Below are 17,319 nucleotides of genomic sequence, written 5' to 3'. Positions count from 1 at the left end.
GGTAGGAGGGTAAACAGTCCATGGTTGGGGTGAGAGCAGTCCTTGGCGATGCTGAGCACCCTCCGCAGACAACGCTTGCTTTGGACAGACTCAATGGAGGGGAGCGAGGAACCGGTGATGCGTTGGGCAATTTTCACCACTCTCTGCAATGCCTTCCGGTCGGAGACAGAGCAGTTGCCATACCATACTGTGATGTAGTTGGTAAGGATGCTCTCGATGGTGCAGCGGTAGAAGTTCACCAGGATCTGAGGAGACAGATGGACCTTCTTCAGTCTCCTCAGGAAGAAGAGACGCTGGTGAGCCTTCTTGATCAGAGTTGAGGTATTGTAGGGTCCAAGAGAGGTCATCGGAGATGTTGACTCCCAGGAACCTGAAGCTAGAAACACGTTCCACCTCCGTCCCGTTAATGTGGATGGGGTGTGCGTGCCGCCCCTGGACTTCCTGAAGTCTACAATGAGCTCCTTGGTCTTCTTGGAGTTAAGGGCCAGGTTGTTGTCAGCGCACCATGCTGCTAAGTGCTGGACCTCCTCCCTGTAGGCCGACTCATCGTTGTTGCTGATGAGGCCAATCACTGTTGTATCATCTGCATACTTGATGATGGTGTTAGTACCATGTACAGGTGTGCAGTCATAGGTGAAGAGGGAGTAGAGGAGGGAGCTCAGCACACAGCCCTGTGGAACGCCGGTGTTCAGGGTGAGGGTTGAAGAGGTGTGCTTGTCTAACCTAACAGACTGGGGTCTGTTAGTTAGAAAGTCCAGTATCCAGTTGCAGAGGGAGGGGTCGATGCCCAGGTTACCGAGTTTGGTGATCAGTTTTGATGGTATAATGGTGTTGAATGCTGAGCTGTAATCGATGAACAGCAGATGAAATAGCGACACTGATGTTAATTAACTGATTTGATAAGCAATTTCAGCCAGCTCCAGGTCAAAGCAGTCCAAGGTACCCAATGAGTGAGGTTCCAAAGTCGAAAGTATGGGGAGGTGGAGAAAAGCCTCGGGCTCATTTAACAAATAAATACTGAAATTAATGTGCTGGGTTAAATGATCTATATGCAGAGATTCAGACTTTATAAAATAGTGTACTTTTTAGTTTAATTCTCCCATAATTTTGTTACAGTCCATGAAGTCCTGAGGGTAAAATGTGTGTTTAATACCAGTAACTGTGGTGGAGTTTGACTTAAAGCAGAACAAGGGACCTATTTCATGGAAATGTACAAAATCTTTACAAGGATTTATAAGAAAGATGCAGGGATGATTTCCCCCTGCAAGTGGTATATAAGAACACACTGTCATAAGGTCATAAGTGATAGGAGTAGATTTAGGTCATTCAGCCCATCAAGTCTACTCCGCCATTCAATCATGGCTGATATATCTCTCCCTCTTAACCCCATTCTCCCCATAACCTCCGACACCTCCCAACTGACAACTCATGCACGATCTCAAAGCTGCTTGAACACATCACACTGTGCAAATCCAAAGAATAAACGGATAGAACAAATGCCACATCTTATCCCTCAACCGGTTTCTAAAGAGCATGATTCACTGATACAAAGGAATGAATAATGTGAGGAACAACCTATTAATTTCCAGTTAACAAAACTACAATTAAAACAGGATAACCAAGCTCATCTGTTGAGCTGAAGGTAGCAGTTCCTTCTGTTGAGCTGACTGTTGGAGCAAGAGTTCAGAAACAACCAATTTAAACACAGAATGGGAAAGGCAAGTCTGTGGCTACACATTTGATCCTAACCAAGGTGTTTGTTTTTTGAATATCCCACATATGTTCTCTTTCGCTTCAGATTATTTCAATGCCACACCACAAGCTTTATTTTCTCAAATCTGTAATTTACACTGAGTTAATCCACAATATTTGCATCCATTCTCTCTCTTTCTTCATTGTTTATGTATACGTGGCCCTACCTTCATTAAGGCGAAGGCTAATCCTTTCTTGAGTGGTTCGTTCTCGTGTTCCTGCTGAAACTTAACGTAGGACTCCAGCCCATCAGTCTCATAGATAGCCCTTTCCTCGGCCATGTTGAAGAGTGTCCGTGAGGACACGGCGATGGTGATGGCGTTCGGTAACTTGCTCTGCAAAAACAACACCCAGCTTTGTCAGGTCTGTCTCCATTGATGTACATAATAAATATAGGCCTACCCACTAGAAGGATGCCAATAAGTAAAGTTAAGGGTCACCCCATCCCCCAGTTTGAGCGACATGTGTCTAAGCTTGTGTAGGAAAGAACTGCAGATGCTGGTTTAAGTGGTAGACATATAATGCTGGAGAAACTCAGCGGGACAGGCAGCGGGACAGGCAGATCGTTGGGCAGCATCTCTGGGAGACAAGGAATGGGGGACGTTTCGGGCGAGACCCTTCTTCAGACTAAGCGCGTTGCTTTACCCCCGAGGTAGACTTGGTCGATCCGCTAGATCCTCGGCTCCGCCGGGTGGCGGAGGCTCGTTCGGGGGGCGCGGGAACGGGCACGGAGCAGATGTCCATGTCGTCTAGCGAGTAGAGTCCAGTATCGCTCATCTTATCCAGTGGCTGCCTGGCTGCTGCCTGCCTGCGGCTGAATCAGAGCAGGTGGAATGGGGGAGGGGGTGGGGAAAGGGGGGAGGAGAGTAAAGTCTGAGCCGCTGATGCCCAAGCTTTGCTTTGTGAAGGCAGGCGCTGTTTGATGGGGGTGGGGGGGGTGTCGGTCGGGGACGGTGCCGGTGCCGCTTCTCTGGCGGCCTGAGCGGCGGCGGTGGCTTCGTCACAAACACCGCCGGGGGCTGTCACAAGGAGCGGCACCACGCGTGCCCGCCCCAGCCCGCCCGCACCGCCAGCCCGCACCACGCGTGTCCGCCCCCGCCAGCACCGCACTGCCCGCACTGCACAGCCAGCCCGCACCGCACCGCCAGCCCGCCCGCACATTGTCCACCAAACAATTGCCACAGCCGGGCAGATTGGAGGACTAGCACCTCATCCCAATGTTATGAACATTGAATTCTCCAATAAGAAATAATACCCTTCCCCATCCTCTCTCGCCCTCTCATCCATGTGGTGCGCACTCATTTCTTCCACTATTCCAATCTAATCAATCTGCACCTTTACCCTCCTATGTACAATAATCTCCCATCACCGAGTTCCTCATTTCCCTTTTATCCAACCTCTTTCCCTTTTCCCACTATCCCCTTCCATCCTCATACCTCCCTCTGGTATCACAATTTATTATTATTATTATATTATTCCTTATCTAGCATTATTAGTCTCCTTTTCACCTCTAGCCTTTGTCACTAATGCCACCATTTGTAAGTCAAACAACTCCCCCTCTTCTGTATCTTCTACCTATCAATGGCCAAGCTTTAGCTCACTCCCCAGCCACATCCCCAGGTGCCCCTTACCCCGGGCTCCCTGCCTTCCTCCAACCCGGCCATTCCTTCTTCCTCCTTGCTCATAGTGCAAACAGGTGCAGAAGCCTGAAGGCATACCGCCAGACTCAGGAGATAGATTCAAAATGCTGGAGTAACTCAGTGGGACAGGCAGCATGTCTGGAGAGAAGGAATGGATGACTATTCGGGTCGAGTTCCTCCAGCATTTTGTGTCTATCTTCGGTGTGAGCCAGCATCTATAGTCACTTCCTACACATTTTGTCTGCTCCACCGGACTCAGGAACAGCTTCAACTACTCTGTTTTCAGCCGTGTGGGATCAACATTCTCCATTGAAGTTGATGCTGAAGACTTCATCACTCCTCCCTACACTCAAAACCTGGAAATATTACCCTCATTTTTATTTTCATGTTTATAAATTTTCATTGATATAACCCCAAATTTATATTTGTAATAAAATTAATATAAACAAAACTCTTCTGGAAAGAGGTCGAATTCTCCAAACTGCAAAATTTTTCAACACTATCTTACTAAGATAATCAATTGAAGCATTACATTGTCCTCTAAATGCATGCTGGTTTACACTGACACAATAATCAACGGAATGGTCCTCCCATAAACCAGGGAACTGTTTGATTTATCTGCATCCCATTGCGCACATTGGATTTTGTCAATGGAACTTATGCGCTACAATGCTGAGAAGTATATTCACAGTCTGTATCTTCCCCTTCGCAGAACTTACGGGCGGCACAGTGGTGCACGGGCAGCATGGAGGGCTTCATTGCCCTCACTCTAACCATGGACTATCACCATCGGTGTCAGTCAGACCCTCTTGGCCTCCACCTTAACTTCTTCTTGCGTATGGCATGCACAACCTATAGTTGGAGGACAACTTGTTCTATTTGATCTTATTTGATTGTGCACGCCAGGTTGATTGCATTCGTCGAAACAGGGCGGACCACGTGAAGGTTGCAATCTCCCACCCCTTGGCCTCCACCCAATCATAGACATTCCTTTTATTCTCTCCACCCATTTCCCCTAACTACAACTTAAAGCAGGCATGATTGTAAAAGTTCTCAATTCTGATTTGGGCCGGCACAGTAGAGCAGCGGTAGAGTTGCTGCCTTACAGCGCTAGTGACCCAGGTTCAATCCTGACTACGGGTACCGTCTGTATGGAGTTTGTATTTTCTCCCTGTGACCTATATTCAGGGTCCTCCAGTTTCTTCCCACACTCCAAAGAGGTACATGTTTGTAGGCTAATTGGCTTGGAAAAATTGTAAATTGTCCCTGGTGTTTGAAGGATAGTGTTAGTGTGTGGGGATCGCTGGTCGGCACAGACTTGGTGGGCTAAGGGCCTGTTTCCGTGCTGTATTTCTAAACTAAACTTAAAAACTTAACTAGACTTAACTTCTTGTAGTTGAGTTTGATTTGATTGTATTTATGTATAGTATTATTTGATCGGATTAGATAACATGAAAAACAAACCTTTTCACTGTACATGTGACAATAATAAACCTAAACCTTTTTCCTTTTACCATGAAACATTAATGCAGTAAACATTCCTTTGCCAGTCCCATATCTCAAATCCTGCCACTGTCACAGATGGATGTAAAACATTCCCAAGAACATTTCATAGGACATTATCTCCCATCTACATTTCTAATGGCACACGTGTGGGTTTAAACTAAATAGTGGGGTGGAGGGATTGACAAATTGGGAGTATAAAGATGGAGTTAAAAGGGAAGTGAGTACAGGAAAAGTTACAAAAACTCACAAATTAATGGGAAGGAAAGTTTGAGAAGGGATAAGAGAGTAAGGTCAGGGCTAATAGTGAGAGGGGAGGTGAATGTCAAAGTCAAAGTGTTGTATTTGAATGCGCGAAGTATAAGAAATAAAGTAGATAAGCTTGAGGCTCAGTTAGAAACTGCCAAGTATGATGTGGGAATTACAGAGAAATGGCCGCAAGAGGGCCAGGGCTGAGAACTGAATATTCAAGGGTATACATCCTATCAAAAAGACAGACAGATGGGCAGAGGGGGTGGTGTAGCTCTGTTCGTGAGGAATGAAACTCAGTCCTTGGCAAGGGGTGACATTGAAACAGGAGATGTGGCGTCAGTATGGATAGAACTAAGGAATTGTAAGGGTAAAAAGACCCTAATGGGACGTATACATGCCCCCAAATAGTAGCTTGGATATAGGGTGCGTTGAATCAAGAGTTAAAATTGGCATGTCGTAAAGGTAATGCTATGCTTGTTATGAGATATTTCAACATGCAGGTGGACTGGGAAAATCAGGTTGGTACTGGACCCCAAGAAAGGGAGTTTGTCGAGTGCCTCCGTGATGGATTCATAGTGCAGCTTGTACTGGAGCCTACCAGGGAGAAGGCAATTCTGGATTTAGCGTTGTGTAATGAACCGGATTTGATAAGGGAACTTGAGGTAAAGGAGCCATTAGGAGGTAGAGACCATAATATGATCAATCTTAATCTACAATTTGAGAGGGAGAAGGGTAAATCGGAGGTGTCAGTATTACAGTTGAACAAAGGGGACTATGGAGCTGGCCAAAGTTCACTGGAAAGATACCCTATCAGGGATGACAGTGGAACAACAATGGCAGATATTTCTGGGAATAATACAGAAGGTGCAAGATCAGTTCATTCCGAAGAGGAAGAAAGATTCCAAGGGGAGTAGGGGGCGACCGTGGCTGATTGGAAGTCAGAGACAGTGTAAAAATAAAGGAGAAGAAGTATAATATAGCAAAGATGAGCAGGAAGCCAGAGGATTCGGCAACTTTTAAAGAGCAACAGAAGATAACTAAAAAGGCAATACAGGGAGAAAAGATGAGGTACGAAGATAAGCTAGCCAAGAATTAAAAGGAGGACAGTAAAGGCTTCTTTAGGTATGTGAAGGGGAAAAAGTTTGTTAAGACCAAAGTTGGGCCCTTGAAGACTGAATAAGGTGAATTTATTATGGGGAAACAAGGAAATGGCAGACGAGTTGAACAGGTACTTTGGATCAGTCTTCACTAAGGAGGACACAAACAATCTCCCTGATGTACTAGTGGCCGGAGGATCTAGGGTGACGGAGGAACTGAAGGAAATTCACAATAGGCAGGAAATGGTGTTGGGCAGACTGATGGGACTGAAGGCAGATAAATCCCCAGTGCCTGATGGTCTGCATGCCAGGGTACTTAAGGAAGTGGCTCTAGAAATTGTAGACACATTGGTGATCATTTTCCAATGTTCTATAGATTCAGAATCAGTTCCTCTGGATTGGAGGCAAGCTAATGTGATTCCACTTTAGACGGGAGAGAGAAAATAGGGAATTATAGACCAGTTAGCCTGACATCGGTGGTGGGGAAGTTGCTGGAGTCAATAATAAAAGATGAAATAGTAGTACATTTGGATAGCAATAGCAGGATTGGTCCGAATCAGCATGGATTTATGAAGGGGAAATTATGCTTGACTAATAATCTGGAATTTTTTGAGAATGTGACTAGGAAAATGGACAAGGGAGAGTCAGTAGATGCAGTGTACCTGGACTTTCAAAAAGCTTTTGATAAGGTCCCACAAAGGAGATTAGTGGGCAAAATTAGAGCAAATGATATTGTGGGTAGGGTGCTGACATTGATAGAAAATTGGTTGACAGACAGGAAACAAAGTGTAGGGATTAGCACAGGGGTTGGCAACCTATGGCCCCCGGGCCAAATGTGGCCCATAACCCAAAATCATCCGGCCAGCAGGCGGTCTTTGTTTCCCCGTATTCATCTGGCCCGCCGAGCACCCCCCCGAATGCCCCCGAGCTCTGGCTGTACTGCATCCTGAGCAAAGCCGCCGGTACGGCCGCGCACCTTCTGTGAACATGTTTAAGAAAGAACTGCATATGCTGGAGAAACGCAGCGGGTGAGACATGCAAGGATTGTATGAGGCTGCCTCACCCGCTCAGTTTCCCCAGCATTTTTGTCTAACTTCTGTGAACACGAGATTTGATGCCTGCCATCCGGGGCGGGATCCATGTGCACACGTGATAGATGCATCCCGCCATCCGCTCACAGACATGCGTCCCGGTCCCTATGCAGAACAAGGTTGGCAACCCCTGGATTAGCAGGTCCCATTCAGAATGGCAGGCAGTGACTAGTGGGGTACTGCAAGTCTCAGTGCTGGGACCACAGCTATTTACAATATACATTAATAATTTAGATGAACGGATTAAAAGTAACATTAGCAAATTTGCTGATGACACAAAGCTGGGTGGCAGTCCGAACTGTGAAGAGGATGCTATTAGGATGCAGGGTGACTTGGACAGTTTGGGTGAGTGGGCGGATGCATGGTAGATGGAATTTATTGTGGATAAATGTGAGGTTATCCATTTTGGTGGCAAAAACAGGAAAGCAGATAATTATCTAAATTGAGTCAAGTCGGGAAAAGGGGAAGTGCAACGGGATCTGGGGGTCCTTGTTGATCAGTCAGTGAAAGTAAGTATGCAGGTACAGCAGGTAGTGAAGAAAGCAAATGGCATGTTGGCCCTCATAACTAGAGTAGTTGAGTATAGGAGCAAAGAGATCCTCTGCAGTTGTGCAGGGCTCTGGTGAGACCACACCTGGAGTATTGTGTGCAGTTTTGGCCTCCAAATTTGAGGACGGACATTCTTGCTAATGAGGGAGTGCAGCGTAGGTTTGAATTGCCTGCCGAGTCCATACTGATCGACTAATCTGTCAGCAGACTCAGAAATGGAAAGGACTCAAATGCAGACTCACGGAGAAGTACTGAAGAAAATCCAAATGTGAATGGAACCAAAAGATATAGACCTGGAACTGACTGAACTCAGAACTGCTTTTGAACCGACAGAATGCAGGACTGATTAGTTAGGACCCAATTGGTGATGATCTCAGGTATTTATACCAAGTGATAGATTAGGGGAGCAGATTAAATGCAGGTGAAACTCCTAATAGCTCAAGGGTGAGGAAGAAAGAAGACAAATTAGTGAACGATTCAGAAAAGAAAAAGTACAATTTGATTTAATAGATATTTTACAAAAGAATTCATATAAGTGCTATCATATAACCATATAACAATTACAGCACGGAAACAGGCCATCTCGGCCCTACAAGTCCGTGCCGAACAACTTTTTTCCCTTAGTCCCACCTGCCTGCACTCATACCATAACCCTCCATTCCCTTCTCATCCATATGCCTATCCAATTTATTTTTAAATGATACCAACGAACCTGCCTCCACCACTTCCACTGGAAGCTCATTCCACACCGCTACCACTCTCTGAGTAAAGAAGTTCCCCCTCATGTTACCCCTAAACTTCTGTCCCTTAATTCTGAAGTCATGTCCTCTTGTTTGAATCTTCCCTATTCTCAAAGGGAAAAGCTGATCCACATCAACTCTGTCTATCCCTCTCATCATTTTAAAGACCTCTATCATGTCCCCCCTTAACCTTCTGCGCTCCAGAGAATAAAGACCTAACTTATTCAACCTTTCTCTGTAACTTAGTTGTTGAAACCCAGGCAACATTCTAGTAAATCTCCTCTGTACTCTCTCTATTTTGTTGACATCCTTCCTATAATTGGGCGACCAAAATTGTACACCATACTCCAGATTTGGTCTCACCAATGCCTTGTACAATTTTTACATTACATCCCAGCTTCTATACTCAATGGTCTGATTTATAAAGGCTAGCATACCAAAAGCTTTCTTTACCACCCTATCTATATGAGATTCCACCTTCAAGGAACTATGCACGGTTATTCCCAGATCCCTCTGTTCAACTGTATTCTTCAATTCCCTACCATTTACCATGTACGTCCTATTTTATTTGTCCTGCCAAGGTGTAGCACCTCACATTTATCAGCATTAAACTCCATCTGCCATCTTTCAGCCCATTCTTCCAAATGGCCTAAATCACTCTGTAGACTTTGGAAATCCTCTTCATTATCCACAACAGCCGCTATCTTGGTATCATCTGCATACTTACTAATCCAATTTACCACACCTTCATCCAGATCATTGATGTACATGACAAACAACAAAGGACCGAACACCGATCCCTGAGGCACCCCACTAGTCACCTGCCTCCAACCCGACAAACAACCATCCACCATTACCCTCTGGCTTCTCCCATTCAGCCACTGTTGAATCCATCTTGCTACTCCTGCATTTATACCCAACAGTTGAACCTTCTTAACCAACCTTCCATGAGGAACCTTGTCAAAGGCCTTACTAAAGTCCATATAGAAAACATCCACTGCTTTACCCTCGTCAATTTCCCTAGTAACCTCTTCAAAAAATTCAAGAGGTTTAGTCAAACATGACCTTCCAGGCACAAATCCATGCTGACTGTTCCTAATCAGACCCTGTTTATCCAGATGCTTATATATATTATCTCTAAGTATCTTTTCCATTAATTTGCCCACCACTGAAGTCAAACTAACAGGCCTATAATTGCTAGGTTTACTCTTAGAACCATTTTTAAACAATGGAACAACATGCGCAGCACGCCAATCCTCAAGGACTATTCCCGTTTCTAATGACATTTGAAATATTTCTGTCATAGCCCCGGCTATTTCTACACTAACTTCCCTCAATGTCCTAGGGAATATCCTGTCAGGACCTGGAGACTTATCCACTTTTATATTTTTCAAAAGTGTTAGTACTTCTTTTACTTTGAAACTCATAGTATCCATAGCTACTCTACTAGTTTCCCTCACCTCACATAATTCAATATCCTTCTCCTTGGTGAATACCGAAGAAAAGAAATTGTTCAATATCTCCCCCATCTCTTTTGGCTCTGCAGATAGCTGTCCACTCTGACTCTCTAATGGACCAATTTTATCCCTCGTTATCCTTTTGCTATTAATATAGCTGTAGAAACCCTTTGGATTTACTTTCACCTTACTTGCCAAAGCAACCTCATATCTTCTTTTAGCTTTTCTAATTTCTTTCTTAAGATTGTTTTTTCATTCCTTATACTCCTCAAGCACGTAATTTACTTCATGCTGCCTATAATTATTGTAGATCTCCCTCTTTTTCCGAACAAGATGTCCAATTTCCCTTGAAAACCAGGGCTCTTTCCACTTTTTACCGTTTCCTTTCAACGGAACAGGAACATAAAGATTCTGTACTCTTAAAATGTCCCCTTTAAATGTCCTCCATTTCTCATCTACATCCTTCCCATAAAACAAAATGTCCCAGTTCACTCCTTTTAAATCATTTCGCATCTCATCAAAGTTAGCCTTTCTCCAATCAAAAATCTCAACCCTAGGTCCAGTTCTGACCCTCTCCATAATTATATTGAAACTAATGGTATTGTGATCACTGGACCCGAAGTGCTCCCCAACGCATACCTCCGCCACCTGTCCCGTCTCATTTCCTAACAGGAGGTCCAACACTTCCCCTCCTCTAGTAGGTACCTCTATGTATTGCTGCAAAAAACTATCCTGCACACATTTTACGAACTCCAAACCATCCAGCCCATTTACCGAATGTGTTTCCCAGTCTATGTGTGGAAAGTTGAAATCTCCCACAATCACTACTTTGTGCTTACTACTAATATCTGCTATCTCCTTACATATTTGCTCTTCCAATTCCCGATCCCCATTTGGCGGTCTATAATACACCCCTATAAGTGTTGCTACCCCTTTCCCACTTCTCAGTTCCACCCAAATAGCCTCCCTAGATGAGCCCTCCAATCTATCCTGCCAAAGCACTGCTGTAATATCTTCCCTGACTAGTAATGCAACACCTCCACCTCTTGCCCCTCCAATTCTATCACACCTGAAGCAACGAAATCCTGGAATATTTAGTTTCCAATCACAGCCCTTCTGCAACCATGTTTCACTGATCGCCACAACATCATACTTCCAGGTGTCTATCCAGACTCTAAGCTCATCCACCTTTCTTACAATGCTCCTAGCATTAAAATATGCACATTTAAGAAACCCCCCGCCTCTTATTCTCTGTTTATTTCCTTTTTTTTCTTTCTCCTCTTGTGCCCGAGTGCTTCCCTTTTCTGCTTCCTGCCTCCCATTCTGTCTACTAGCTTTCTCTATTTGAGTCCCTCGCCCCAACCGTTCTAGTTTAAAGTCTCCCCAGTAGCCTTTGCGAATTTCCCCGCCAGGATATTGGTCCCCCTCGGGTTCAAGTGCAACCCATCCTTTCTGTACAGGTCCCACCTTCCCCAAAAGAAGTCCCAATGATCCAGAAACTTGAATCCCTGCCCTCTGCACCAGTTTTTCAGCCACGCATTTATCCTCCACCTCGCTCCATTCCTACTCTCACTATCGCGTGGCACAGGCAGTAATCCTGAGATTGTTACCTTTTTGGTCCTTTTCCTTAACTCTCCTCCCAACTCCCTAAATCCTCCCTTCAGGACCTCTTCCCTTTTTTTACCTATGTCATTGGTACCTATATGTACCACGACCTCAGGCTCCTCTCCCTCTGATTTCAGGATATCTTGGATGCGTTGAGACACATCCGAGACCCTGGCACCAGGGAGGCAGACCACCATCCTGGTCTCCCGACTGCGTCCACAGAATCGCCTATCCGACCCCCTAACAATAGAGTCCCCAATTACTATTGCCCTCTTCTTTTTGTCCCTACCTTCAGGAGTAACAGGGCCGGTCTCTGTGCTGGAGGCCCGTCCGCTCTCTCTACCCCTGGGCAGGCTGTCACCCCCATCCGTACTCAAACAAGAGTACTTATTTGCAAGGTGTACCGACATTGGAGTACTCACTCGTCCCTGCCTCTGCCCATTGCCCTTCCTAACTGTGACCCAGTTTTCTGTCTCCCGTGGTCTTGTTGTGACCACCTCCCTGTAACTCCTTTCTATGACCTCCTCGCTCTCCCTGAGCAGACAGAGGTCATCGAGTTGCTGCTCCAGGTTCCTAACACGGTCCCTTAGGAGCCCCATCTCGACGCACCTGGCGCAGATGTGGACGTCTGGAGGGCACTCAGACTCCATGACCTCCCACATCTGACATCCAGAACAGTAAACTGCCCTGGCCCTCATTCTCCCCCTTATCCAAATACAATAAAACCTTACCCGGGATACAAGCCAATCAGCTGCTTCCTCTAGTCCGTTCGACCAATCAGAGGCTTCCACCAGACTCCTTCTCTGGAAGTGAGATGGAACGTTGCAGATTTGGGTAACTCACAGCTCCAGGTAACTCCTCCTTGCACCAACGGCTCCCCGGGCCTCTGTAGAAGCAAGCCCCGCGCTGTTTTTATACTCACAGCTCCAGGTAACTCCTCCTCGCTCCAACGGCTCCCCGGGCCTCTGTAGAAGCAAGCCCCGCGCTGTTTTTATACTCACAGCTCCAGGTAACCCCTCCTTCGCTCCAACGGCTACCCGGGCCTCTGTAGAAGCAAGCAAGTAGAATATGTCAAGGCCTTTCACATCCTATCAAATCCTATTGCTTTTTCTCAGGGTAACCAATTTGTTCGGAAAGATATAGGTTATTAGTATATAAGTTATAATGTTATTTGATCCACACTCCATACCAGTTGGTAGCGGTAATGCACTAAAAAGTTGTTTGCCAACCGCCAAAAAAAACTACATAGAAGAAGAATAGCTCAAGGGAGGAGTGTGGAAAGAGGCTCAAGTGTCTGGAGGCGTGGCAAGTGTGACAAATGCTGGAGTAACTCAGTGGGACAGGCAGCATCTCTGAAGAGAAGGAATGGGTGACGATTTAGGTCGAAACCTTTCTTCAGACTGATGTCAGGGGAGAGGAAGGTACATTGATAAGGAAGTGTAAGGTGTGAAAACAGCACAAAGGGGATGGAGATCAAGGAAAATGTAGAATAGATCATTGTTAACTGGAAGAAGGTAACAACAAAGCAAACAGAGATAATATGTAGTTAGAGACAGTAAGACTGGTCGGAGAACTGGGAAGGGGGGGGGATGGAGAGAGAGGGAAAGCAAGGGTAATGAAGTTAGAGAAATTAGAATATGTCAAGGCCTTTCACACACAATTGTGAGATACAAATAGATACAATTGAAGGCAAAAATTATACCTTGAGCCGTAAAAACAATCTGAAAAGAAACAACAGGCAAGTTAATACCTAAAATAGACATAAAGTTCTGGAGTAACTCAGCGGGTCAAGCAGCATCTCTGGAGAAAAATAATGGGTGATGTTTCTATCCAGGCATGTTAATAAATACCTGTACTATATGCTAGTCTTCATTGTAGGTGGGAAGGACTTAATTGTTTCTAAGGGTTTAAATGGAAAGGAGGAAATTGCAAATGTTTTACATTTAAAATTCTAAACTGCTCTTGACTCTGGACTTATCCCCTTTGCAGTGAGCTTTCATTATTCAAGAAAACTGATAAACGATTCTCTCTAATGCTGTTGGAAGGTTACTTCAATCTGGATTGAAAGAAAAACTGAGTCCAAATTTGAAATTAATTAGATGGAACCAACTTAGAAATTAAGGTAGGTCATGGTCATCAAACCTAAATGTCATTTTTAAGGAAGTAATTAAGGTATATATATGGAGATCATTTATTTGAACTTTAAAAGGGGATTTATGTAGGTTCAATGCAAATCTTTGTTAAATTAAAGCTTATGCAATGGAAGGCAAATTTAAAATAATTGTTTAAGCAGTGAAAGTCAGAAGAAAAGGAGAATGGACGTACTATAATTGGAAGGAAGTGATGATGGCGTTGAATTTGCACCTTTATTTTTACACTAAAGTATTATTACATTTAATAATAGACATATTAGGTCCACTGCAAACAATTGCCACAGGCAGACTGGAGAACCAGCACCTCATCCCAATTTTATGAACATTGAATTCTCCAATTATAACTAATATCATTCCCTATCCTCTCTTGTGCTCTCATTCCTGTGCCCCCACCCTGTGGTGTGCACCCATTTCTCCCATTACTCCAATCTAATCAATCTGCTCCTTTCCCCTCCTATGTACACAAATCTCCCACCACTGAGTTCCTCATTTCCCTTGTATCCACCCTCTTTCCCTTCCCACTATCGCTTTCCATACCTCCCTCTGGTTTTACAATTTATTATTATTATTCCTCCTTTTCTGACACCCTTAATCTCATTTCCACCTCTCGCCTTTGTCACTAATGCCACCATTTGTAAATCAAACTTCCTCACCTGTATCCACCTATCAATAGCCAAACTTTATCCCACTGTCCCCACCACAATGTCTGAAGCATCACAACCTGAAATGTCGCCTGTCCATTCCCTCCACTTATGTTGCCTGACCCACTGAGTTCTTCCAGCACTTTGTGTTTTGCTAAATTGGTAATTGATTATTAACTGAATGTCCTCATTTGGATAGAGAGATGCTACCGGCTTTTTCATAAGTAAGCTTTAGTAAGCTTTTGGCCAAATGCAGGCAAATGGGACCACCCCAATGTGCCAACTTAGTCGGCATGGACAAGGTGGTCTGAAGAGCCTGTTTCCATGCTATACAGCTCTATGACTTGTGTAGGAAGGAACTGCAGATGCTGGTTTACACTAAAGATAGACACAAAATGCTGGAGCAACTCAGTAGAACCGGCAGCATCTCTGGATAGAAGGAATGTGTGATGTTTCGGGTCGAAATTCATTCTGAAGAAGGGTCTCGACCCGAAACATCACCCATTCCTTCTATCCAGAGATACTGCCTGTCCCGCTGAGTTACTCCAGCATTTTGTGTCAATTTGCAGATCCTTCCAACGCATCCTAGACTGCTCCTTCAATTGGCCTGGGAGAGTGGTCTGGGTAAGCCAATTCAGAGAAGAAAATGATCAGGAATAATGAAGTGCATCCATGTGGTTTCAGGTAAAGGAAGCAGTGTTCCCACGATTTGACAGCATCCACAGATAAAATACTGCCAAAGAAGTACGAAAAATAGAAACTCCCATTCCTGGTGGGCAATTAAGAAAGGTACAGAAGTTTAGCATGGTAGATTTTCCATATATGTATAATTTTCACTTTGTTCTAAACTCATTTCAATTCACTAGCATCCTACAAAAATGTCCTTTTTGGACACATAATATCTTTCATATCACAGAGAAAATTCTCAGGAGTGTGGCAGGTACAGACATTGCTGTAGATTCTGCAAAATGTCACAATAAGCTCGCTAATATCATGCATTTCATGTCAACATGCTAAAGGGAAACCTGAATTATTGCAAACATTGATGGATACATTTCTAATTAAAATAATAGCTTCTCTGCAAGTGAAGCATGTGCTGGTGAAATTATACGACCAATCCTAAAACTGCCATGTTCATCAGGAAATATAATGTAGAATTCCTCTATTCTGTACCTTTGAGTACAATGTAGATTTGCACAATATTATGGGAACACTGCTTCCTTTACCTGAGCCCAGAACTACGTAGATCTTGAACAAGCAGCAACAAATAGAAGCAGGGAAAAGAACTGATTGGCTGAAGCCCGTGGGAAAAGTGAGTAAGTCACAGGGGAAAAACAGTTTAAAACTGAGGAATTTAGTTTGTAAATTGGTAAATTAGGCAATTTATCAGTCAATATAAGCAAGGCTGCTCTAGGGGAGCGGCAGTGAGGGAGCGGCTGCGCAGTATGTGGGAGGTCAAAGACATTGCTGGTGCCTCTGTCTACTACAAATGTGAGAAGTGCATCCAGGTACAGCTCCTGAAGGACAGTGTTGGGGAACTGGAGAAGCAAGTGCATGACCTCGGGTTTGTTCGCGAAACTGAGTCGTTCCTCGACGAGTCCTACAGTAAGATTGTTACACCTAAGGTACTGGAAGAGAGAAGATAGGGGATGGTGAGAAAGGGAAGGAAGCATGGAATGCAAAGGTCCCCGGGTGTTGTACCTCTTGTGAACAGGTTCACCCACTTAGAAGCTGTCGAGAATCCCATCTGCGGCAACAGATGGGATTCGAGGATGGTGTGCTACCTCCTTGGTGCCAGGATCCAGGATGTCACAGACAGAGTGCAGAAAATCCTCAAGGGCGAAGGTGAACAGCCAGAAGTTGTAGTGCATGTTGGCACAAACGATGTTGGAAAGAAGAGGATGAATATTCTGTAGCGTGACTTTGGAGAGCTCGGAAAAGTGCTGAAAAGCAGGACCTCCAAGGTGCTTATCTCCAGTTTGCTTCCAGTTCCTTGTGCTGGCGAAAGCAGGAACAGGGAGATACAGGACCTGAATGTGTGGCTGAGGAACTGGTGCAGGGGGCAGGGATTTAGATTCTTAGACCACAGGGATCAGTTTTGGAGTAAGGGGGAACTGTACAAAAGGGACGGATTGCACCTTAACAGGAGGGGGACCGGCATTCTGGCAGGCAGGTTTGCCACTGCAACACAGGTGGTTTTAAATTAAATAAGGGGGGGGAGGGTGTCAAATGGGATAGTCAAGGACGGAGTTAAAGGGAAAGGGAGTAAAGGGATAGTTAATGACCTCAGAATTAACGGGAAAGAAAGCTCACAAAGGGATAGGAGAGTACGGCCAAGTGTAATAGGGATCGATGTGAAAGGTGAGATGTGGAAGGAATTAAAAGTATTGTATATGAATGCGCGAAGTATAAGAAGTAAAGTCGATGAGCTTGAGGCTCAGTTAGAGGTTGGTAGATGTGACATTGTGGGGATTACTACGACGTGGCTGCAGGAGGATTGGGCCTGGGAACTTAATATTCAGGGTTATACATTCTTTTGAAAGGACAGGCAGGTGGGCAAGGGAGGGGGGCTACCTCTGCTGGTGAGGGATGGAATTCAGTCCCTGTGAGGGAAGACATATGGACTGACGAGGTAGAGTCACTGTGGATTGAGTTGAGGAATTGCAAAGGCAAGAAGACACTAATTGGTGTTATCTACAGACCCCCAAATAGTAGCCCGGATGTAGGGTGGAAGTTGCAGCAGGATTTAAAACTGGCATGTAACAAAGGTAATGCCACTGTGGTGATGGGGAACTTCAATATGCAGTTAGACTGGAAAAATCAGGTTGGTTCAGGACCT

The 17,319-nt window shown here is 44.8% G+C and overlaps 1 protein-coding gene and 1 long non-coding RNA gene across 3 annotated transcripts in view; one reads left to right on the top strand and one right to left on the bottom strand.

The window, feature by feature from the left end:
- The window catches only part of LOC116973426 (cytosolic 5'-nucleotidase 1A-like), a 69,746-nt gene extending 66,953 nt beyond the window's left edge, over window positions 1-2,793 (bottom strand). Inside the window, exons 1-2 of one of the 2 annotated variants that reach the window (XM_033021490.1) lie at window positions 2,398-2,793; window positions 1,920-2,087 (exon numbers count right to left, since the gene is read on the bottom strand). In XM_033021490.1, the coding sequence (XP_032877381.1) occupies window positions 1,920-2,087; window positions 2,398-2,529 (300 nt within the window). In that variant the 5' untranslated portion in view covers window positions 2,530-2,793. The remainder of the gene's footprint in view (window positions 1-1,919; window positions 2,088-2,397) is intronic. The other variant, XM_033021491.1, reaches the window with a different exon arrangement.
- LOC116973429 overlaps window positions 1-16,097 on the top strand; it is a 30,074-nt gene extending 13,977 nt beyond the window's left edge. Inside the window, exon 3 of the long non-coding RNA XR_004412055.1 lies at window positions 16,087-16,097. This is a non-coding gene — a long non-coding RNA (uncharacterized LOC116973429). The remainder of the gene's footprint in view (window positions 1-16,086) is intronic.
- The last annotated feature ends 1,222 nt before the right edge of the window (window positions 16,098-17,319 follow it).

Source organism: Amblyraja radiata, chromosome 5 (assembly GCF_010909765.2).
Source record: "Amblyraja radiata isolate CabotCenter1 chromosome 5, sAmbRad1.1.pri, whole genome shotgun sequence".
NCBI classification, from domain to species: domain Eukaryota; kingdom Metazoa; phylum Chordata; class Chondrichthyes; order Rajiformes; family Rajidae; genus Amblyraja; species Amblyraja radiata.
This window is presented reverse-complemented; position numbering and strand designations above follow the sequence as displayed.